The sequence below is a fragment of the Chaetomium fimeti genome (assembly GCF_033439085.1).
Source record: "Chaetomium fimeti strain CBS 168.71 chromosome Unknown B0H64scaffold_7, whole genome shotgun sequence".
Lineage (NCBI taxonomy): Eukaryota > Fungi > Ascomycota > Sordariomycetes > Sordariales > Chaetomiaceae > Chaetomium > Chaetomium fimeti.
Genome location: NW_026944335.1, coordinates 178,204 through 200,985, shown reverse-complemented (window position 1 = coordinate 200,985; position 22,782 = coordinate 178,204). Strand labels below are relative to the sequence as shown.

At 57.3% G+C, this 22,782-nt stretch overlaps 7 protein-coding genes across 7 annotated transcripts; 4 read left to right on the top strand and 3 right to left on the bottom strand.

Moving 5' to 3' along the window:
* Positions 1 to 3: 3 nt before the first annotated feature.
* B0H64DRAFT_328648 (salt tolerance down-regulator-domain-containing protein) lies at positions 4 to 3,855 on the bottom strand (the record flags this gene model as incomplete). Its single annotated transcript, XM_062800842.1, has 2 exons — positions 4 to 2,241; positions 2,308 to 3,855. The coding sequence occupies 2 exons, from the start codon at positions 3,853 to 3,855 to the stop codon at positions 4 to 6; spliced, it is 3,786 nt and encodes a 1,261-aa protein (XP_062655613.1).
* A 2,836-nt stretch (positions 3,856 to 6,691) lies between these two features.
* On the top strand, positions 6,692 to 8,106 carry B0H64DRAFT_466610 (P-loop containing nucleoside triphosphate hydrolase protein; the record flags this gene model as incomplete). Its single annotated transcript, XM_062807695.1, has 4 exons — positions 6,692 to 6,729; positions 6,845 to 6,923; positions 7,134 to 7,325; positions 7,518 to 8,106. The coding sequence occupies 4 exons, from the start codon at positions 6,692 to 6,694 to the stop codon at positions 7,806 to 7,808; spliced, it is 600 nt and encodes a 199-aa protein (XP_062655612.1). The 3' UTR covers positions 7,809 to 8,106.
* Positions 8,107 to 8,577: 471 nt separating this feature from the next.
* B0H64DRAFT_364732 (uncharacterized protein) lies at positions 8,578 to 9,461 on the bottom strand (the record flags this gene model as incomplete). Its single annotated transcript, XM_062801847.1, has 1 exon — positions 8,578 to 9,461. The coding sequence occupies exon 1, from the start codon at positions 9,199 to 9,201 to the stop codon at positions 8,578 to 8,580; it is 624 nt and encodes a 207-aa protein (XP_062655611.1). The 5' UTR covers positions 9,202 to 9,461.
* Positions 9,462 to 10,045: 584 nt separating this feature from the next.
* B0H64DRAFT_346643 (CobB/CobQ-like glutamine amidotransferase domain-containing protein) lies at positions 10,046 to 14,473 on the top strand. The gene is made up of 2 exons (XM_062801342.1): positions 10,046 to 11,913; positions 11,964 to 14,473. The coding sequence occupies exons 1-2, from the start codon at positions 10,179 to 10,181 to the stop codon at positions 14,303 to 14,305; spliced, it is 4,077 nt and encodes a 1,358-aa protein (XP_062655610.1). The 5' UTR covers positions 10,046 to 10,178; the 3' UTR covers positions 14,306 to 14,473.
* On the bottom strand, positions 14,474 to 16,087 carry B0H64DRAFT_346640 (uncharacterized protein). Its single transcript, XM_062801341.1, has 3 exons — positions 15,938 to 16,087; positions 14,824 to 15,860; positions 14,474 to 14,770 (listed from the first exon to the last, which is right to left on the bottom strand). Exons 1-3 carry the CDS (start codon positions 15,938 to 15,940, stop codon positions 14,701 to 14,703), a joined length of 1,110 nt encoding a protein of 369 aa, XP_062655609.1. The 5' UTR covers positions 15,941 to 16,087; the 3' UTR covers positions 14,474 to 14,700.
* A 291-nt stretch (positions 16,088 to 16,378) lies between these two features.
* Positions 16,379 to 18,683, top strand: B0H64DRAFT_346637 (uncharacterized protein). The gene is made up of 2 exons (XM_062801340.1): positions 16,379 to 17,316; positions 17,382 to 18,683. Exons 1-2 carry the CDS (start codon positions 16,747 to 16,749, stop codon positions 18,306 to 18,308), a joined length of 1,497 nt encoding a protein of 498 aa, XP_062655608.1. The 5' UTR covers positions 16,379 to 16,746; the 3' UTR covers positions 18,309 to 18,683.
* A 1,884-nt stretch (positions 18,684 to 20,567) lies between these two features.
* On the top strand, positions 20,568 to 22,566 carry B0H64DRAFT_426309 (uncharacterized protein; the record flags this gene model as incomplete). The annotated part of the gene is made up of 3 exons (XM_062805727.1): positions 20,568 to 20,881; positions 21,059 to 22,140; positions 22,466 to 22,566. 3 exons carry the CDS (start codon positions 20,568 to 20,570, stop codon positions 22,489 to 22,491), a joined length of 1,422 nt encoding a protein of 473 aa, XP_062655607.1. The 3' UTR covers positions 22,492 to 22,566.
* Between the last annotated feature and the right edge of the window lie 216 nt (positions 22,567 to 22,782).

The following is a 22,782-nucleotide window of genomic DNA, read 5'->3' as shown; positions in this document are numbered from 1 at the left end:
GCCCTAGCGGCCCGCGCCAACTGGACTCCCGGGGTGGTAACCGACCGCCAGTTGAACTGGTTGCGTTGTTGGCCGCTCGTTTCCCGAGACGAATCTGATAGACTTGTGGCCTTGGCCGTCGTTGACCACGTCGAAGCTGCCGCCACCGTTGACCTCGTTGCCCTCGGTCTCACAGATATCAAGAAGTTCCTTCTCGTCGACAGCAAACCCGTGGTTGAGAATCTCGACCTGCGTCTTGATCCTCTCTAGTGGAATAAAGGTATCACTAGCTTCGGCGTTGCCCTCGGCGTTCCTGCTTTCGGCACTCGCCAGTTCCTCGCACGCGCGACGGAGCATTTTGCGCACCGCTACCGACCGTGGCTCGATGGGGCGATCGACGACGCCCGGTGGCCCGAATGTCGATGCCGACGGCATTGCGTGGCCCCAGGGCATGCTCATTGGGCCATGGACGCTTAGTGGGCTGTGGTTAAACCCGGGAGGTGGAAGAGGGCCGAAGAGATTGGGCTGCACTGCGCCGGGAGGGCCCCACGGGTTGTGCGAGAACATAGGATCCATGCCGAAAGGCGGGATTGGAAACGCTGGAGCCTGGCGGGGTCCTGGTACTGGACCGCCCCGGGAGAGATGACCTAGGAAGTCCTGTGACCCATCGTCTAGGTCATCGAGAAGCGCGCGGCTTCCCAGATGCGCCTCCGGTTCCGTCTTCGGCGGCCCATCGGACGGCGACCCGATCGAAGACCGTTGACCTTGGAAGATGCTCGCTGGCTTCCCGATTGGTGTGGGCCGGCTGATAGGTTGCGACGCACCTGGGTCGAAGCTTCCCGAACCCTGGCGTGAATGAGGGGACGGGCTGTCCCTTTGCAAGCCGGGAGTCATCACTTGGGCCATGCTCGGCACCGGAGACTCCATGGAACCGTGGAAACCTGGAGGAGGCATGGGATACCCTCGACTTCCACCCGGCCCCCCATATCCAGGTGGCATCGACATCATTACTGGTGCCGGTCTGAACCCGGACATGGGAGGAGGGAACGAATTGCCGAGACCAGGCGGAGGCAGTGGATGGGATAGTCCTGGAGGAAAAGGCATACCACCACCGATCGGAGGGAGACTGAATGGACTGTGCTGCGGAGGCAGCAGTTTGGCTGGGAAGTTCATCGGAGATGAGGAGTGTGACGGCGGCTGGGCGTTTCCTTGCGAACCGATACCCATACTACCGGACTTGCTCGGAGGCGCCATTAAACCGGGGCTGGCATGTACCGGTGTGATCGGGTGAGGTGATGGGTTTTGGCTAGCCATAGAACCGGAGTTAGAGACTGCGCCTGAGGAAGCTGCAGAGCCATCTTGTTGTGACGTCTGGCGCGCCCGCATAGGGGTCGGCGCCTTTGGAAGTGCCGGTGTGGCCACTGGAACCTTTGGCGATGCGTAAGACGTCGACTGCTGCGGGAGTACTGGTACCGGGGCTGCAGACGGTGCCGAAGGTTGCTGGGTAGCGGACCGTTTTGGGAGCGTAGCGGGTACCGGAATCGCAGCTGCGAGGGCTGCGGCCTTATGTGCGGCCCTCTCCTCCCTTTTCCGCTTCTCCTTTGTGTCTTTCCCCTCCTTCGCTTCCTTGGCTTCTTTAGCGTCCCTCGCCTCCCGCTCTGCCTTTGCCCTGGCCTCCTTCTCCCGCCGCTCCCGCTCTTGCTGTTCTCTCCTCTCTCGGTCTTCGCGCTCCTTTTGCTCGCGAATTTCTTTCTCCCTCAAGCGTGCCTCCTCACGGGCCTTCTTATCCCGTTCTCTGGCTTCTCGAGCCTTGCGGTCGTTTTCTTCCCGCTCTTGGGCTTTCCGTTGGCGATCTGCCTCTTTCTGTTGTCGCTCCGCCTCAGCCGCCCGTTTCTGGGCATCCTTAAACTTCCGCTTCTCTTCGGCTTTGGCCTGTTGCTCTGCCGCCTTACGGGCGGCATCGGCTTGACGTTTAGCTTCCTCGGCGGCCTTCTCGGCCTCCTTACGAACCTTCTCTGCGGCCTGGGCCTCCCTTTTCTTGGCGGCCTTGTCTTTGCGTTTCTGCGCATCCTTGGCTCTCTTAGCTCTTCGCAGCTCGTCCTGTTGATTCTCCGCCTCGATCTCCTCCAATAGCTTCGCCTGGCGCTCTTTGGCGACTTTTTCTCGATAGGCTGTAAGGACTCTTTGTTCGAACATCCGAGCGGCAAATATCTGGAACATCCTCCTGCCTTCCTCCATGCGTTGTTCCTCTGTCATGGTGTCCTGTTTTTTGTGCATCAGTGATGAGATTTCGCCTTAGGGAGACGAAATAAAACGCCAGCTGCATACCTCTTCGTCCTGGCTGTCGTATTCTTCCTCATCATCTTCCTCATACTCCTCCTCCTCGTCCTCAAACTCTTCTTCGTCGGGTGGTGGCGGATGGCTGTGGCTGTAACGGTCGCCATTCGCGTGGTCGTAGCCCCGTTCAAACTGCCCCCTTGCATCCTCCTCGCGGGCCATGCGGCGCTCTGCGAGCTGCTCCATCATTTCGATGAACTTCTTGCCGTCATTCTTGAGCAGGTCGTCGGCCACCGTCAAGATGCCGCCTAGAGAAGATGAGCCATAAGCGTTATTGCCAGTCCCCGAGAAGGGATAATTCTCTAAGAATGATGGAAGAATGGGGAGTCTGTCCCTACCCTGCACAGTCAGGCTATTCCCAAAATTGAAGAAATCGGCGGCGTAGTCGGATCGGTGCAGTTCTTCCGAGGGCTCTTGCTCTTCTTCGCTGTACATGTCGTCCTCCAGCTCCTCCTCGCTGTAGACGTCCTCGCCCTCTTCATCCCCTTCGCCGTCGTCCTCGATCTCGGCTTCGGCCTCCTCCTCCTCCTCTTCGTCCTCGCCCAACTCGTCCACGATATGTCCACGGGACGGTTGATGGTTGGAGAATCGCGAGTGGAGGCCGCGGGGCCGCATCCCGCCCATCGAGCCGAAGGACCTGCGGGGGCGCAGCATCGGGGGACCTTCGCCCTGGTTAGGGTGGTTGGCATACTGTTCCAGCTCCTCGTAGTAGGCGTCGTAGAGGCCTTCCAGCTCCTCCTCGATGGCGGTCCGCTTTCTTCCACACACGGTGCAACTGCATGTATGCTTCTGCTGCTCCTTCATCTTTTTCAGAACCGCGTCCTTTTCCACTTTGACCAAAGACTTGCGCTCCGTTTCGCTGAGCCCTAGCCAGAACTCTTTGATGCGCTCACGCTCCTCTTGGGAGTTTGTGTTCCATATCTTCTCCCTGGACATACCGGGGCGGTCGTGTTGTGAAAGTGGCGGAGGAGGAATAGGTGTGGGTGAGTGATCGCGATCGTCCTGGGTGTACTGGTTATCGTTTGGAACCCCGCCGTCCTGCCCTGTGGTATTCTTCTTCTTTTTCTTTTTGTGCTTCTTTGACTTCCCGGGCGCGCCTTCTTGCGTGGCCCCATTTAGGTACAGCGGCTGGTTCCCTGAATTGTGGCGCGCACCCGGCTCCTCCTCGTCGTCCTCCTGGTCGGCATCTGCGGACTGCTGGTCGTTGGTGCGGGGCGGGCTCGGAAGTCCATTGATGGCTGGGCTGTTCTGGGCTTGTTCGGCAGCTGCCTTTGCCGCGGCCTTCGCACGCCGCTTTTGCTTCTTGCGGTTCACAGTTTGAGCAGGTTCAATCCCAGGGCCGGCGTGCGCCGCGGGCTTGGTAGCCGGTGAGGATGCTGTGGTTGGGGAAGGCTGGGCGGAATCGACCGGCGTGTTCATTTTGGGTACCGTGATGAACTTGGATCCGTCCTTGTTTGTGTATTTCGCTGTACTCTTTGAGCTGGGAGAGAGCGGTACAGCGCCGGCTGGCGGTGGCGGCGGGTTGCGGTTCCCTTTCATCTTCGTTCGTGTGGTGCGACTCGGAGGAGAGGAAAGGTAATACGGGCATGGATCGGGGCCGCAGAAAGGCCCTGCGGCTGAGGGAATCGCGTGAAGACTAGACGAGAATAGTGTAAGCCGGCCGTTGAGGTCAAGTCGCCAGATTATGTCAAGGTTTCGAGGCCAACCACGGCGGTGCGGGGGAGAGCAAACGAGCGGACAGAGGTTGGAAAGCAGGAGCCGCGGATATTGGGTGAATTCCAGTTGCTGGGCAAAATCCGGAAGTAGAATCGCAAGGCTGGAAGGAAGGCGGGTTTAAAATGGGATGTGACATTGCTGGGTGAATCAAGGGTCGTTCGACTCGGGCGGGAAGGCAGGGTTGGCGGGTTGCGGGCTAATTGACAGAGGGGTCGGAGCGAACTCACAAAGGTCCTGGGCCCGCGGACAAGAAAAACGGCTGTGCCAGTGGTGGTAGGTTCGGTTCACCAGTCGAAGGAGCCGGCGCTTCGCTGGAGATATGGCTAGACTTGTTGCGCGATGCGGGCCGAAATAGTGGTTTGGCTTCGGAACTTCGTCGACTTGTTCTCTTCCAGGTCCTTCTGATGGATTTGTGGTCCCTCGCTGCCAGGCCGTGCAGCGTTTCCTTCCCCATCGAGCGGCGCCTATTGGCCAGCTACCGCACGTGATCCGACAGCCTCGCGTGTGCCAGCCAGTACGGAAAGTACATACCAAATTCCAAGCGTTACGAAGTACCGTACATTGAATTCCGGACGAACGAGAGCGAACGAGAACAGAAAGACGCTTGCAGGGATGGCGGCTTTTGCATGGGCTGTTTTGAAGCGGACTTGCTCGTCCTTGAACCAACGACTTTTCACAGCACTGCATCGTCAACTACCAACAAGCCGCTCGGTTGTTCCTTACTACCTACCTACTGAGTACTGCCCTCTTGTATTCACTACAGCGTTGAAAGTGACACACCACCCTACCCTCCTGATGAACATCGGTCTCTAGTTCCACCCAAGTACGAAGCACAATCAAGCCGCTCTCCTTGGTTGAAAGTTGCGAAGAATTGCGGCCTCCGTCGGCCTGATGTTGTTGCACTCGGTATGCTCATAGCGTTCAAGGGATCGCCTCCTTGGAAGAAGTGAGAGAGAGTTACGCTATTTTCAGAGATTAACGGCATGATACAAATGATGCATCCTCAGACTGTCAGTTAATGTTGATTTAAATTGTCGGGGATATTATTCTGCAGCTTCTTGTTATTTACCCAATCCGGTATTGCACCGAAGCATTTGGGGGTCATCCGAGAACTGTCATCGAGAGCAACGCCGTCGTTTGCATCATTGGATCCTCGCTGTGCTTAAATGTACGAGCGCAGAAAAGCTCTCAAAGTGTCCAGAGGCTGGCGCAACCAACTTGATGCCCCCTGAAACACTCTCGCAACGGACGCCGCGGAGGGGGACGCCGGACACAGCGCGATGTCACCAAAACCACGTGGGTCGCGTGGGCAGCATCGTCATTGCTCATTCCACCCATTGATGCTTGAAACATCGAGGCTTCGGAGACACGATTTCTCTTCGCACTCCCTGGGGCTGGGCGGGTTTCAGACCGAGAAGAAGCGAACGGGAAGTCCTGTATCAAACTTGCCAGCCATGTCATGTCGCTGCTGAAGTGTTGCAACCTATGCAGACGGACGGTTGGCCTGAGCAGGTGACGACGCAATTACACGACCATCGGCGGAGAGGGGTTCCGGGGTTAGGTAGGTAGTTATGGGTTCTCCTCCCTCTTCTCTGCCCGCTTCTTCGCCGGAACTGGCAACAATAATAAGTCAACAAGTCAACGGTTTATTCGACATATCGTCGCACCAACTACAGGTTGAGACAGACGGAAACGATCTTCGCTCCCGTCTCCACTGTGCCTGGAGGCTCGTTACTTCGGCTGCGACGCCCGATTTGGGGTTCATGCACAGCCTCACCCCGCCCCAGTGTTCAGCACTGTCCACGGCCTATCAGACCCCTGAGACCCAGCGCCCTGGCGGCTGAGCACCCTCGCGGCTGTCGACCCACCGCCGGTGAATACGACTGGTCGTTCAACATCGAGGGACTGGCAAGAGATACGAAGTTGTTCGGCCTCAATGCGGTCGTAAGAACGATGCTCCTCCAGTCAGAGGGTAGAGAATGCTACAATTGCCTAGGAAATATTCGGGGATCATCCTTTGGTTGCAACAACTCGCATTTATCTGCATCGCAGCTGAGGGAAGAGGAACATCCCGACCACAAGGGCGCCTTTGAGGTCGCTTGGTCGGTGTCCCGGGTGGGGACCAAAGGGGGAACCACCTCAGCCCAGCGTTAAATACACGCAACTCAATTTCCATCGGGAGGAAAAGATTAACAAGCGCAAAGGGAATCCAAAGGAGAAGAGGTAAATAAAAACAAGAAGAGAAGGAAAAAAAGGTCAGAGAACCACGGAGAAGAAAAAAAAACCATCTCTCAAAGTAGAAGCTTGAACATGTCCCGGAGCAGCCGACTTACACAATCCTTTCCATGAGACTGCAGAACGAGAACCCCGTATCCCGCCAAGGCGAACGAGCGAGAGGAACAGGGGCCTCCGGCATTATGTAATTGGTTGTCAAGCCGGCCGTTCCCCTCAAAATTTCTAGGACTTGAGTTCTGGGACAAGACGCATCCACACTGTATTAATTAGGTAGTACCGGCGTGCCTTCCATCCCATTCAACAATCGACCTACACCAACCCACACCCTCTACTTTTATCAACAACTCCTACCCGTTTCCATTGCGGGCTGCGCACGACAACAGGATTCCGAGCGAATCGACGCTCACCTGTCCATTTGCCAGCCATGGCGAATGATCGCAACGCCCAGAATGTCATCCGCAGGTACGCTGCCCAGCCCGGTTGAGGACGAGTCCGCGATGCCCGACCATTGGTCTTCTTTGGAGAGCCATGGACCACTCCGACCACCTAGCCTTGCTGACTTCCCCCGGCTGCTCAGGAAACTCGTCATCATCGGCGATGGTGCTTGCGGCAAGACAAGTTTGCTGAGTGTGTTTACACTTGGTTTCTTTCCAACAGTGAGTGCCGAACAGTTGCCAGCTTCACCCCCTACTCCTTCAGAACTGACATGAGACGTAGCATTATGTGAGTAGCTCGCCGTCATCGCCGATCGTCGAGGCGACCGGACACCCGCCCCATTGGCCCGACGCCTCCCCGTTCTGAATACTACCGCCGAAACCGCATTACCATTCCCGTTGCCCTCGTTCTGACCGGCTCTTCCGTCCTAGATACCGACCGTCTTTGAGAACTACGTGACAGATTGCCGAGTGGATGGAAAGTCAGTCCAGCTAGCTCTGTGGGATACAGCCGGGCAGGAGGACTACGAGCGGTTACGGCCGCTAGCCTACTCCAAAGCACACGTCATCCTGATAGGCTTCTCGGTCGACACGCCAGATTCACTGGATAATGTCAAGCACAAGGTGGGTACACAGTCACGGATCCCAGTCACCCTGTCCACCCAAAACGGCTTTCTCGATGCCGCAAGCCGCTGCTGTGGCCGAACGCCACTGTCATGTGCGGCGGTTGTACAACACACCCAGCCTCTCCCACCGCCCCTTCTCAAAACTCCCGATGTGCCAGACTGGGGAAGCTTACTAACCGCGCCGCTATAGTGGGTTGTTGAAGCACAAGAACGGTGTCCCGACGTACCAATTATACTCGTCGGCTTGAAGAAAGATCTGCGGGACGACCCCGTTGCGATAGAAGAAATGCGGAAAAGGTCACAGCGCTTCGTCACTCCCACCGATGGCGAGCACGCGGCCAAAGACATCGGCGCCCGCAAGTATCTCGAATGCTCCAGTCTTAGTGGCGAGGGCGTAGACGACGTTTTTGAGGCCGCCACGAGAGCGTCGTTGCTCATGTTTGAGAAGACGGAAGGGAATGGATGCTGTGTGATATTATAAGGGAAATTGGAAAAAGAAGGGACACCGCTCAGCAGCATTCTCCTCCCAGACGACTACCGGGCAATCCCCGGTCTTTCAGGGAAAAAGAGAGAGCCCCTTCGAGCCCGTACCCCCGGAACGGATCAACCAGGATAATAAAGCGAAGATCGTTCTTCGGGCCCGCCGTGAGCACATCCGATGCTAGGCTTTGTCCATCGTTCGGCACAAAACAACCCGGAAGCGGAAGTCGGGGGGGCAATCTATCCATTAATATGTCGGACGTTCACCGCATAGCGAACCTCGCGAGGCACGATCAACGCTGTATTAATACGCTATAGACTTTTAGTTCGCTTTTTTCCCTTTCGTGTGATGGTCTTGCACTTGGCTCTGGATATGGGGCGGATCGTACCGAGGCAGCAAGGACCATGCGGCAGCGCTGAGCATGGAAAGATACCAGGGGCCGGCGAGGTCAGACTGGCAATGCAGGACATATTTTATCCCAGCTGTGGTGTAGTTGAGTCCGTGGTCAAAGAAGCAGTGATACAACGACAGTCGCAGCTTGAACGTCGATTTGGTTGTCATAAGCATAGAGATCTCGGGACCTCTGCATGTTCGGCATGCGGGAGGGGGCTCGTACCGGCCGTCAATATGGTACAGTATATTCTACATTTATAACAACCTCGACACTCCACACCAACAAATATCAAGGCTATTTGTGAACGAGCCCTTAACTGCCGGCGCCGTCCCATCACTCCCCCCATCTCCATGCTACCCCGGACTCGTGTCCCGCTCACCGCTTCCAATCGTGATTCCACGCCACCTTGGCCGGCGTCTCGGTCTGCGCCCGTGCGTACTCGATCGGCACCCCGTGCAGGCCGTAGACGCCCTTCTTCTCCATCGCCGCGCGGTACAGGTAGCCCTCGTCGCGGGTTCCGGGCCCCGCGGTCAGGCGCAGCTCCTCGCAGGCGCTGCGCATGCTCTGGTGCTGGCGCATCAGGTTGCGCTCGCGGGCCTCGCGCTCGCGCCGCCGGAACAGCAGCCACGCCCGGTGGATCGTCCAGTGCCGCAGGTGCCGGTTGCGGCCCATCCGCAGCGGCGGCGGGATCCGGTTCGGCGACAGCACCGCGAAGTGCGACAGCATGTTGATCATCTTGGGGTCCCGCACCTCCTCGCCCCGCTTGATCTTCTTCTTGCCCTGCTGCGGCTTGCCGCCTTTGCTGGGGCCCTTGGAGGGGCCTTTTTGGCTCTTGGCGCCCGGCGGCGCGAGCAAGCTGGGGGTCGTCGAGAGGGCTCGGGCTGATGCCGCGAGGCATTGTGTCGTTGTCGAGGGGTTGGAGAGGGTGGTTGTGAGGGTGGTTGGCCGGGTTAGGAACCGGGAGGCGAGGCCTCGAAGTGAAGGAAGAGTGAACGACATTGTGCCGAGTGTGGTTGGTGTTATACCGCTGTCTCGTGAGGGACTGGGTGGACAAAAAGCGCGGTTCGGATCGGGAGAGGATCGATGTTCGAAGCTCGCCCTTCGTCGGTTGGGGCAGCCCGTCGTCTCCTTCGGGTTTGTGGAGTAGTGGTCCCGGTCGTCTGACTAGCAAGGCTCTTCAGGTGCGGCGTGAAAAGGTCGGGGGGTCAATTGGCACGGGGCCGTCGTGCTCGTCGCCGGGGCTCGGGGTGCGGTGGTGGATGCTGGCGGGAAAATTGAAAAGTTAAGCCAAGCCCAGGTCCGTGCCGTTCGGATCCGGAGCCGTCACCATTGGTTCCCCTACGGCGGGTCGGCTACAGGGGTCGATTAGAGTGCCGGCTGAGGAGAGTTGCCCAGCACAAGATATCATTCATCTACTGTGTAGTGTATACCGAGTTGATCTGTAAGACCAGTTCGATGTATGAATGGGTGACAACTCTTTTAGAGTTCTACTTTGCAGTTTTGAAGGCCACATCAAAGCTCTTGTCTTCTTGAAAAGAGAGAAACGAGAGTTACATGGTTCCACAGGTCGAGCTCATCAATGTGGTTTTCCCATACCTAGAACTTTTCCACTACCTAGAATTAACTAGAATGATAATCAGGGAGCCTTTGAAATAACCGGTCTTCGCGAGGCAGCGTGTGCACAAACAGCATCGCCTTTTTCAGAGATCCGAGCTTGACGGATGGTGGGTGAACGTTTATCACCGTCCAAAAACTGGAAATTTACGCGGTAATACGAGGTATTTGCAACCAATTAAAATCGTCACGGTCGACCCCAACACGCGAAATTTCAACTTTCGAGGACCCCGCCCCCGCCTTCCGGTCTTCGCTGCTCGATGACTCTCAACCACTGAGCCCAGTGAGCTTTGGCTCTCTGTCAACCCATCCAATCCACCACACCATTTTTCTCGGACCAGGTGCCGTCACACGTCGTCGCCATGGCGCATCTCACTCTCGCGGGAGACTCGTGCTTCACGGCCGCCGAGGCCCAGAAGCTCATGGACCTGATCAACAAGGTGGCGCCCATCAAGGTCTCGAACTTGCGAGGTTCCTGGGTCTACTACGCCCACGTTGAGGGCGATTCTGGCTCCGCCCAACAAAAGCTCGCCCAATTGCTTCCCTTGGAGTCTGGTACGGGGGGACCTGCCCCTCACTTAACGCACATTGGTCACGGGCGGAAGTGGTATGTGACTCCACGGTACCTATCGCCATGGAGTTCCAAGGCCACCAGTATCGCCCAGGTTTGCGGTTTCGAACAACAGATCTCCCAGATCGAACGTGGCCGCATCATCACCATTGAATTTGAGCAGCCCTACAACGACAAGACCGTCCCTTTCCGCGATATCCTGCACGACCGCATGACCGAAACCCTTACAACCGATGCGCCTGACCTCAATGCCATGTTCGCCGAGAGCCAGTCCGCTCCACTTGAGGTTGTCAACATCTTTGCGGATGGCCGGGATCCGGCACAGGTGTTAAACGAATACAACAAGGCGCGCGGCCTTGCTCTGGACCAGTCCGAGGTGGAATATCTGGTGGAAAAGTTCACCGAATTGGGACGTCCGCCCCATGATATTGAGCTATTCATGTTCGCCCAAGTGAACTCGGAACACTGCCGCCACAAGCAGTTCAATGCAAACTGGAACATTGACGGGTTCTCCAAGGGGAAGACGTTGTTTGAGATGATCAGGAACACGCACAAGGTCACGCCTGACTACACCGTGTCAGCCTACAGCGATAATGCAGCGGTTATGGAGGGCGTACATACCCACCTTTGGGCCCCCGAATATTCGACCGGCTCCTGGAAGCTGAACAAGGAGCTCCTGCATGTCTTGGCCAAGGTCGAAACGCACAACCACCCCACTGCCATTGCCCCTTTCCCTGGCGCGGCTACCGGATCCGGAGGAGAAATCCGTGACGAAGGAGCTGTCGGACGGGGTTCAACGCCGAAGGCCGGGCTCTGCGGCTTCTGGGTCTCAGACCTGCTCATCCCGGACCACCGGGCTCCCTGGGAAATGGATGTTGGCCGCCCAGCGCACTTCGCCAGCAGTCTTGACATCATGCTCGAGGCCCCCATCGGCAGCGCCCGTTTCAACAATGAGTTTGGCCGCCCGTGCCTCGCGGGCACCTTCCGCACGCTCCTCACGGCGGATGACACGAAGGTGGAAGGAGAGTTCCGTGGCTATCACAAGCCGATCATGATTGCGGGCGGTGTTGGTACCGTCAGGGAGAAGCACGCGCTTAAGAACCCCGAGGATGTTACCGAGGGCGCGCATGTGATTGTTCTAGGCGGGCCTGCTATGCTGATCGGTCTCGGTGGCGGTGCCGCGTCGAGCAACGCCTCGGGAGAGGGCAACGCGGACCTGGACTTTGACAGTGTCCAGCGCGGCAACCCAGAGATGGAGCGCCGTGCGCAGATGGTGATCAACACTTGCGTGGCCTTGGGCGAGCATACCCCCATCGCCATGATCCACGACGTTGGCGCTGGTGGGCTTTCAAACGCACTTCCGGAACTTGTCAGGGATGCCGGTTTTGGTGGTAGATTTGAACTTCGCCAGGTTGAGAGTGTGGACAAGAGCATGAGCCCGCTCCAAATCTGGTGCAATGAGGCCCAGGAGCGTTATGTTGTTCTCGTCAACAGCGACGGGATGGAGCGGTTCACTAGCATCTGCCGTAAGTTTGATTCCTCTTGCACTCCGTCATTACTTGCTAACGATAGAAAGGACGTGAACGCTGCAACTTTTCGGATGTCGGAACTGTCCTCTCCCGGGAGACGGATGGTGTCTCCAGGTTGATTCTTAGCGACAAGGAATCAAACGAGTACCCGCGCCCCATTGATGTCCCAATGGATGTCCTCTTCCCTAAGGGCCGCAAGCTAGAGCGCATTGTCAACTCTAAGAAGCCCGCATGGCCCGTTTTCGACCCTGTCGCTAGCTTGAAATCAGCCGTCGACGGTTCGCTGAATGATGTGGACCTGTTCAAGCAGGCCGTTCAGCGTGTCTTCTGGATGCCGTCGGTCGGATCCAAATCTTTCCTGATCACCATCGGCGACCGGTCAGTCGGTGGCCTTACCGCCCGCGACCAAATGGTCGGGCCGTGGCAAACGCCAGTTGCCGATGTCGCTGTGACGACGACAGCCTTCAGCCTCAACGGGGTGAGAACCGGTGAGGCGATGGCCATGGGTGAAAAACCTACTCTCGCGCTCATCTCTCCTGCTGCCTCCGCCAGGATGGCCGTGGCCGAGAGTTTGCTCAACCTTGGAGCAGCAGATATCAAGGGCGGCAGCCACCGTGGAGACCTCCGGCGGGTGAAGCTCTCGGCCAACTGGATGGCAGCTGTGAACCATCCGGGCGAGGGTGCTGCGCTTTATGAAGCTGTGGAGGCGATCGGAATGGATCTTTGCCCGCAGCTCGGCGTGAGCATCCCCGTAGGCAAGGACTCGACGTCTATGAAGTCGTCCTGGAAGGACGGAGACACCAAGAAGAGCGTGACAGCCCCTGTGTCGGTTGTCATCTCGGCGTTTACCCTGGTCGAGGACGTCCGGCGAACTTGGACTCCCCAGCTTCGCCGGGTGGAGGACGTAGGTGAGACTGTTCTGCTCTACGTCGACCTGGCGCAGGGCCGCAAGGCCATGGGTGGTTCCGCGCTTGCTCAGTCTCTGGGTGCCATCGGCCACGAGGCCCCCGATGTTCGGGACGTGGACCTCCTGAAAGACTACTTCGATGCGCTGGCTCAGTTGCACGAGAGTGGCGTTGTCCTTGCTTACCATGACAGGTCCGACGGTGGTCTTATCACCACCATCGCTGAGATGATGTTCGCCGGCCGGTGCGGCGTTGACCTCATGATGGATGGCATCGCTGCCTCGGGCAATCTGTCGGACATGGTCGACGCTTTGTTCAACGAGGAGCTGGGTGCCGTCTTCCAAGTACGCGCCTCGGACGAGGTGAACTTCAAGAGGTGCTTTGCTACCTGTGGCCCTCCTGCTGGCTTGATCCGCAAGTTTGGCGTCGTCCAGGCGACATCCAAGCAGGCACTTACCATCCGGTACGGCGAAGGAGCGCCGTTTGTCAGCCTCGACAGAGCAGAGATGCAGCAGTGGTGGACCAAGACATCATACGAGATGCAGAAGCTGCGCGACACTCCGGCGTGCGCCGAGTCCGAGTACGCCACCATTCTCGACTCGGAAGACCCCGGTCTCTCCTTCAACCTCACCTTCTCGCCCACTGAGAACATCACCCCCCTAACGGCGTCCATCACGGGATTCTTCGGCAAAATGCCCCGCGTAGCCATCCTCCGCGAGCAGGGTGTCAACGGTTACGCCGAGATGGCCTTTGCCTTCCGCGCGGCAGGCTTCGACGCCGTCGACATCCACATGACGGACATCATCTCGGGCCGCTCGCTGGCCGACTTTGTCGGTCTCGCCGCCTGCGGAGGCTTCTCCTTCGGCGACGTGCTCGGAGCCGGTCAGGGCTGGGCTAAGTCGATCCTGCTGCACGAGAAGGCACGGAGCGAGCTGGCCGACTTCTTCAACCGCAAGGACACCTTCGCGCTGGGTGTCTGCAACGGCTGCCAGATGTTGTCCCGCCTGAAGGAGCTCATCCCCGGCGCCGAGCACTTCCCCACGTTTGTGAACAACGCCTCGTCGCAGTTTGAGGGCCGCTTCAGCATGGTCAAGGTCGAGGACAACCCGGCCCAGCCGTCGGTCTTCTTCAACGGCATGGACGGCTCCAGCCTGCCGATCGTCGTCTCCCACGGCGAGGGCAGAGCCGAGTTCGCGTCGGACGAATCGTTCCGCGCGCTGGCCGAGGCCGGCGGCATCCCGCTGCGCTATGTCGATAACAGGCTGAACGTCACGGAGCAGTACCCGTACAACCCCAACGGCAGCCCGGGTGGTGTGGCCGCCGTCTCGAGCAGGGACGGCCGCGTGCTGGCTATGATGCCGCATCCGGAGCGCACTATCCCGGCAGACGTGGCCAGCTACGTGCCGGCGGAGGAGGTCAGTGAATGGGGCGAGTATGGGCCGTGGCTCAGGATGTTCAGGAGCGCACGGAAGTGGGTGGGTTAGATTGGAAGGGGTGGTGATGGTGCTTGAGGCGTCAAAAAAGATATCTGTTTTTTTATTCCTTTTTAAAGGGTAGGTAGGTAGGGAGTGGGTTCGGCGGTGTGGTCTCTTGTTTTTGGCAATTTTGTTTGTACATGGCATGTCGTTAGATCGTAAATATCACAGAAAATGGTCATTTGTTAAAGATTCTCGGGGTATCAATGGCTGGCTTGACATAAATCTGCCGGTCACGGGGAAACACACTCGGATGATGCTTGCTGAACGCCTCGAAAAAGAACTCAGCAGAACCACCCGGTGTCTCCCGTCCACCCGTTCTAAAGATTTCCGAATTCCCGAGAGTTACCTTTGGTGAAGTGTCAAAGGGGTCAGCTATATAATTCAACTGAGCACAACCGTCATCACCTCCCATCACCACCAGGAGCGCCACCAGCTCCGCCCCGTCCAGCACCACCCATCAGATTCCGAGCCCTGTAGCTGCGTTAGTATTCTGTTGGAATGAAACCTTAGGAGAAGACGCTCACATCTCAGCCACGCTCGGGTCCGACATCAGCGAGCCGATATCAGGCATGCCGCCGCCACCACCACCACCACCGCCACGTCCGAACGAGTCAGCCATCTCGCGCAGGCGCGGGTTGTTCATCAGGTTGGCCATCATGTCCGGGTTGCTCATCAGGTTCTGCGCCATGGAGGCAAACATGGGGTTGTTCATGATGGACGCAAAGTCGGGCATGCCACCGCCGCCACCACCACCGGCACCGCCGCCGCCGAACATGCTCGCCAGGTCACCCAAGCCCGGCGCACCACCACCACCACCACCAGCGCCAGCATCCCGAGTCGCCCCGGGGTTGGCAGCAGCGGCCTCGTCAGCCGCAATCTCGTCGACCCTGCGCTTGGCGGTGTCGAAGCCCTTCTTCATGGCCTCGCTACCACCATTACCCTCGTGCTCGATGCCCTTCTGGTAGGCCTCCATGGAGCCCTTGGCGTCGCCGAGGGCGAAGCGGGCCAGGCCGAGGCGGCTCCAGGCCTTGGTGTACTTGGGGTCGACGGCGACGGCGGCCTCGGCGTCGGCGCGGGCCGCCTCGTGGTCGCGCGCCGCGCTGTACGCCGCCGCCCGGTTCGACAGGAAGATGGCGTTGCCCGGGTGCACCGCCAGCGCCTGCGTGTAGAAGTCGATCGCCGTCGGGTAGTCCCGCTGCGCCATCGCCGTGTTGCCCTTGGATTTGAGGGCTTCGGCTTGCTTCTTTTGCTCGTCGGTTGGGGCGGCGGCGGCGGCCGGGGTCGGGGCCGAGGCGCTCCCCGCGGCAGCGGCGCCGGCGGGCTTGGAGGGGGAGGCGCTCTTCAGCTTCTCGTAGACCGAGTAGATCTGGAAGAGGTTCTGGGCGCCGACGGCCGAGGAGACGGCGGCCTTGTCGGAGGGGTCGACGCCGAAGGACTCGCCGATACAGTTAATGGCAATGTCGACCGAGTCCTTCTCCTCGGACGTCAGGGTGCCGTCCGTCAGCGACGTCGACAAGAAGTCGCAGATGGCCAGCGCAAGGCGCTGCTTGGGTGTTGTCGACTATTGGGTAGCAGGGGTTAGCCCGGGGTCGCACAGAAAAGGGTGGTTCATGCACGCGAGAGTGAGGGGCATCATACCATGGTGAATGGAGTATTCGGAATTCCTTCGTCTGCTTCGTGGTTTTGGGGGGTTTTGAGGGCGCAGAGTTACGGGCGAATTCTCGTTCAACAAAACGATCCTGGCGGGGCTGTTTCGACCAGACGAGAAGGTGTGTCGGCCAGATTCTACACCCATCGATGGAGGGGCTGCGGGCGGGAGTGGGGCAACCGCGGTCTGGATTCGATACCGCTGCCAAGTCCGACTCAGATAGTTACCCCCCTGGTAAGGGATTTGGTGGCTTTACAACTGTACAGTGATCTAACATGGTCATAGAGTGGAATTACCTAGGCCCTATGTAGTTAGGCGTAGGCGTGTGTAGTGGAGAGGTATCCCATGGGATAGGTTTGGCAGCACCCGAGGTACAGTATATCTTGGGATATCGTACCGTGTATTCCTATCCGTACTTGGTACATACTTTTCCAGAAACGAAGATCTTCCCCCACTGTATGCATGAACGTTGTAACTTACCGTTTCTGTTTCGAGATGACCCCGGGAAATAGTGGGGCGGTGCTGATGTCACAGTTCCGATACGGAACGGAACGGCCTTGGGGGCCCTCAACAAATTCACTTTCCTCCTTCTTCTCCTTATCAGCAGCCGAACCAACAAACGAGCGCTGAAATAATTCCAACCGAGGTAGAGGTTATTTCATGCGTCTCCTCGTCCTCCATAAGTAACGACAACGCGCTTGGGGAGAGAACTAGAAGCCGCCCTCTTGTATCGGGTCGCTGAGGGTTGGTTTTCGGTTGCCTTGGGACTCGGGTCCCGGTGCTCGAACACTCATTCACAATGGCCACCACAAACAGCGGCAACACCGCTCACGCAATCATCCCCGCTCCTATTGCAACAAACGAACAACACATATGCTTTATCTGCCTGCACACTGACTCCGACACGCCCAACGCGGTATGGGTGGACCCTTGCCCGTGCAGCCTCGAGGCGCACGAGGGATGCATGCTCCGCTATATCGCCGAGATGGAAACCACACGTCGCCGGTCAAATAAGAGCCCCCTGGCGTGTCCGGCCTGCAAGGCTCCCTTCGTTATCGAAGAACCGCGCGACGCCTTTCTCGCCGTTAGAGATAACCTGTACCGCCGGTACAGCCGGGCGTCACCCATCTTGCTCGCCTTGTTCATAGCCAGCGGGAGTTTTGCTGGCGCATTGTGGTACGGCGGGAGTTCGGCCGCCATTTTTGCGGGCCATGACATATTCATCCGCTGGCTCGAGGGAGGGGGCCGCCAACGGCTGCCCTCAACCCTGATCAAGATGGCGGCCCTGTCGGCCATCGGTCCCAGCCTGTTAGTTTTCCGATGGCTTCCATCTCTGGGGACCATCGTACTGCTGCCATTCTCCGTCCTAGTGAGTCCCTTTTCTACTCTTAGTCTTCACATATCAATCCCGTTAACAACCATATCTTTGTGTAGTATGGCGCAACTCTTGTCGCCCAGGACAATCTTCCCTCATGGCCTCCCTCACCACAGTGGGCCGTGACGCTCATGCCAGTCGTGCAACTCAGCTATGCCTACCTCTTGCATGACCTCTTTGGACCGCTAGAGAGGCGTCTGAACCGTGCCCTGCGCGGGCTGCCCGCGACCGAGGACGAGCCCGAGCCAGCGGCCAGGCTTGCCCCTCCGAGACCTGCCGACAACGACGGGGAAGACGCTGATGGTATCCGGGGCGCGTTGGCTAATCTCGTTCACGCCGTCCGCGGACTATTCGGTGATGAACCCGCTGACGAACCCCCTGCTGCCGGCTGGGAGGTACATCATCGCTTCGAGATGAGGATAGGCGACGGAGGCGGCGAAGACGACATCGATGAGGACGACGCTGACGAGGAGGATATTGTCGTGGACGCGCCAAACCGGGGGGCTCAACAGCAACCACAACAGCGACCACCAGTTGCCCAGCAACCCGAGCCACAAGCGGCCGAAAACCAAAATGATGAAGGTGGTAACGAGGGCGCGGACGAGGGCGGCAACGGAGGCGGCAACGGAGGCGGCAACGAGAACGGCGACGAAAATAACGACGGCATCTCCTTGTTCACCCACATCATCAACAACATCGTCACGTCCCTCCTTCTCCCCGCCATTTCGTACAGCATGGGCGAGCTCATACGCGCCGCCGCCCCCAAAGGATGGGTCTCACCGGCGCGCTCCTGGCGTAGTAGGGCGCCCCCGGGGTTGCTGCAGCAGCGCTGGGGTCGCAGCTTGGCCGGCGGGTGTCTGTTTGTGGTGCTGCGAGATGCTTTCGCGCTGTATACCAAGTACAGGCGGGTACAAGTCCGGACAAAGAGGAAGATCAAGAACGTGGACAGGAAGGGGCAGTCCAAGCCCCAGGGTGGGCGGCCGTGACGGGAGGTTGATATGGTAATAGGGAGAATGGCTTCAACTCCGGACTCTTGAGTCATTAGGTGCCCCGTTAGCAGACGGACGTAATCAACTGTATTGTTTCGAGCAGGCCTTACTCGTGTAAGTTCACAAAAAGGATACTGGGTAATAGCAAAGGCTCCCGATACGAGCCTCGGGGTCAAATAAACCGGGCCGATGTGAGCCTCGCCTCACCTTGAAGCTCCAAACCCCAGCACCAGGACACGCATCTCCTCGACCGACAACAAACTAACTCTCCGAAACGAAACTGGGCAGTCATGCACAAAGAATGTCACATTGTGCCGCTATCTGTAATGGCAACACCGCTTCCAGAGGAGCAGTCGCACCAAACTAGCTATCAACTATACAAGTCGTCGAGTCATTTCTTCCATCTCCTTTTCAATTTTCTCTCAAGCTGCACCAAACAAACGCCGGCGTGCCCAGATATGTGTACCGCGTCACATCAGAAGCAGAGCCATAATCGTACAAAGCCTCATCAACACCACGCTATATTAAACTCCTTCCGTTGCCATGCATGCCCCGAGCATCCAGCGAGACGGGTTACTTGTTGGGCTTCTGCGATCCCCTTGGGCGTCAGTCTCCGGTAAAGACATTGTCACGGTTCATGGAGGTGTATGATGAAATGCTTACCGGGCAGCTGGGGCAGGTGCATTGCCCGGCGGGACAATTGCAGGTTCCAGTGGTCGAACACCCGCAATCGCTCATGGTGAAGATTGAATAAGATTCGTTGTTGTTTTTGTGTCTTCGCTCAAAAGGTGTAATCGAAATCAGGTAGGCAAGCGTGTTATTAAGTGTATGCCGATTTGTTTCTTTCTGTCGACTTTGAAACTTTGTTGCTTGATGGGAAAGGAGAAGATCGCGAACAGAAAGTGCAAAAATAAAATAATAATGAAACGACAGAAACAAGGAGGAACTGGCGTGCGGGGAGAGGGCTCTATATACGCGTCATGGCATCACGAGACTTGCCCATCGGATGGTGGACAAAGGAATGGGATGTGCGTGGGCAAGGTGGGGAGATGACGTCGAACCCGTGTCATTGTAAGAGTGATGATGGGTTCCTTTGGCTTAGCTTGGCTGATATCTGTGCGGTTCGGGGACCACACCGTATACCCCTCGCAGTTGGTGATCAATCAATAGCTTTCATGAGACTGTCTGCTGATTCATTGACTAATTCACCAGCGATGGTTATCTTTGCTGGCGTGGTACAGATTAGTCTCGAGTTACTGGTTGTGGCCTAACCTTACTATCATCTGCCACATACTACTGTGTACCTTACTTGGGAGTTCTTTGGGTGAGGGCTGAAGGCCTCAGATCCCAGTTCAAACCGACATGGTAATCTATTGGGGGCCATAAACACCGAGAGTTTATGGTGTGTGTGTCGGGTGATTGGAAGCATGGAACAATCCAACGACGGCTTCGATTCTTTGTCACAACATCCGCCACACGGAGAGACACCCAGATGATGAGTTGGGTACCTACCTACTCACTTGGCGCCAAGGGTATGAGTACCATGACGATGCCTTGAGCCCTACGATGTTGTTGATTGATTGCCACGGCATAAACCGATTTCCCTCTTCTTACCATTCACTATATGAGTCTTCACTCTAGCTGCTGTCTCTTTTCCCTTTTCCATGTGTCTAACCTGGTGTCTTGCCCTTCCCCTTCTCAGTGAGCATCTTCCTCTCCGAGTACGTCAATCACAGCTTCCAAGTTTGTGTAGACCCCGGATTTCAAAATATAGGAGTAGCTCAATTTTGCGGTCAAGTCAACTTGTGAGTTGAAAACCACTCTAACAACTGACTTGTCAACTTGACTCGTTCGGGGATTGAAACCCGATGTTCTCAATGGATATGGGTGTTAGTTGTCGTGAGATGGTTCGCTTTATATTCAGATCCTGCTCATCTCAGCCGACTGGTGAACACACTTTCCGAGTTCGTGCTTCGGGTTTATGATTAAGTTGATAGAAGGTTTCGGGGACAACGACTTGGTTTGTGTCAAGGGGGTTCATCGGGTTGATCGTCCGTTTTTCCGGCGAATCGTAATACGAGTTACGAGCAGTTCAAATCCCGAGCCCGGCATGCACCGGTGACTCACTGACAACTTGCAAAGAAATGTACACCTTGGTTTCCGCTGGCTGCTCCTCGAGATCGAGTCCTCAGTTATGATCCCTTATATGTATTTCTCAACACAGTTTCGTTATCAGTTCAGCAGCAGAAGTTGACAATGACTGACCTTGCCCTCAACCGGGGCAGCACCGACAGTCCCGCCGGGCCGGTCCTCGATGAAAAGACCGGTATAGAGACGTCCGGTCTCGAGAAACCAACAGTTCAAACCGACGGCCAGGAGTCAACAAGAGTCAAAGACACCAGGCCGACAACATCACCAACGACCGACCCTCCTCTCCCCACCGTCAAGCTGCTCGCAATCCTCGCCGCCCTCGTCCTCAGCATCTTCCTCTTCGCCATCGACATGACCATCATCACCAACGCCATCCCGCACATCACCTCGGTCTTCCACAGCCTGAACCACGTCACCTGGTACGGGAGCGCCTTCTTCCTGACCACCGCGCCCTTCCAGTCGGCCTGGGGCAAGGTGTTCGGCCACTTCGACCTGAAGCTCGCCTTCCTGAGCGCCATTCTCGTGTTCGAAGCCGGCAACCTGGTCGCGGGCGTCGCGCAGAACAGCCCGACCCTCATCGCCGGCCGCGCCGTCAGCGGCGTGGGCGGCGCCGGCATCATCACGGGGTCCTTCACCATCATCGCCCTGGTGGCGCCCCCGAACCGGGCCCCGGCGTGTATGGCGATCTTGGGTGTCACGTTCGGCTGTGCTAGTGTGCTGGGGCCGTTGCTGGGTGGTGTTTTCACCGAGCACCTCTCGTGGCGGTGGTGCTTCTTTATCAACTTGCCGCTGGGGGCGCTTGCTGCTGGGCTGCTTGCGCTGGTGTTCAAGACCCCTGCCGTGGCCATGCCGCCGGAGGGGGTGTCCCTCCGCGAGAGGCTCCTCCAGCTGGACTGGCTGGGTTTGGTTGTCATCATGGGGGCGTCGACGTGCTTCCTGCTTGCTATGCAGCTGGGGAGTGAGGTTGGTGAGTGGTCGCAGCCGGCCACGATCGGTCTGCTGGTGGCTTTCAGCGCGCTTGTTGTGCTGTTCATCCTGGTGGAGTGGTCCCAAGAGGAGAGGGCCATGGTCCAGTTCCGGATTCTGAAGCAATGGCGCATTCTCGGGAACATAATCTGCATCTTCTTCGTCGCGTCTGTCCAGCTCCCTCTGCTCTACATCCTGCCGATCTACTTTCAAGCCGTCACCAACGTATCTGCTGCAGATAGCGGGTACCGCACCATCCCACTCATACTCGGCGTGTCCATCTTCACCATCGTCTCCAACACATCTATGCCAAATATCCACTGGGCCGTGTGGCTTATGGCCGGTCCGGTAGTTATGACCTCGGGAGTTGTTTGCTTGTACACGCTCGAGATTGGGACACCATTCGCCAAGGTGATTGGATTTCAGGTGCTAGTAGGGTCGGGGATCGGTCTTGTTTTGCAGGTTCCCATGGTAGCAAACCAGAAGCTTGCGGACTCCTTCTCCGATATCACCGTCGTTACGGGCACAACATTGTTCTTCGAGGCGACCGGAGCTCTGCTCTTTATGGCTGCAGCTGAGGCAACATTTGTTAACGGCCTGGTGAACTGCTTGGGGGAGCAAGCACCGTGGATTCCTTCGCATCGGGTCATTGAGGCTGGGGCAACGGGATTCAGGCAACGATTTGGGTCTGATTCTGGTCTTGTTCTAGCCTGTTACATGGAGGGCATTCAGAGGACCATGATTCTCGAGCTGGTATGCTCGGGAATCGCAATGCTTGTTGCCTTTGCTGTCGGCCTCAGCGTCTGGGCGACTTACTGGAGGAGAAAGGAAGAGGGAAAGCAAACTAGTTAGGTGAAAAAATATCAAGTGTTCAGAATTTGTTGTTTTGTTCTTTCGCTTCTCTTCATGGCTGTGATGGCCACGGGCAGGTGGCGCCTATCTTCACAATTATGTCATCGTTCTTTCCCCCAGGTGTTGAAGTTTGAAGTCAGGTATGTCCTTTCCTTGAGAAACCCCTGCTATGTGGCATGGCCAAGGCTCGCCGCAATTCAAATATATTTGATTTGTTTATTCAAATTCAAATTCAAACAAACCAATTCGGCCACCCAGTCAATCAACTAACAGGGCAAATTTGATCAATTATATTTGAATTATTTGAACTAGCCACAACCAGCCCAGCCCCCCCGCCACAGCCACCAACCTGTGCCCTGTGTAACCCAGACCCCTGATGGCGCCACCGCAACAGGGCCCGTTTGCAGGGACATTCGCATCGCCAACCAACCAACCAGCCCGCCCAGAGCCCAGAGGCGGCCCAGCCAGACAGTCAGTTCAGTATGCCGCCTGTGGAATCTGA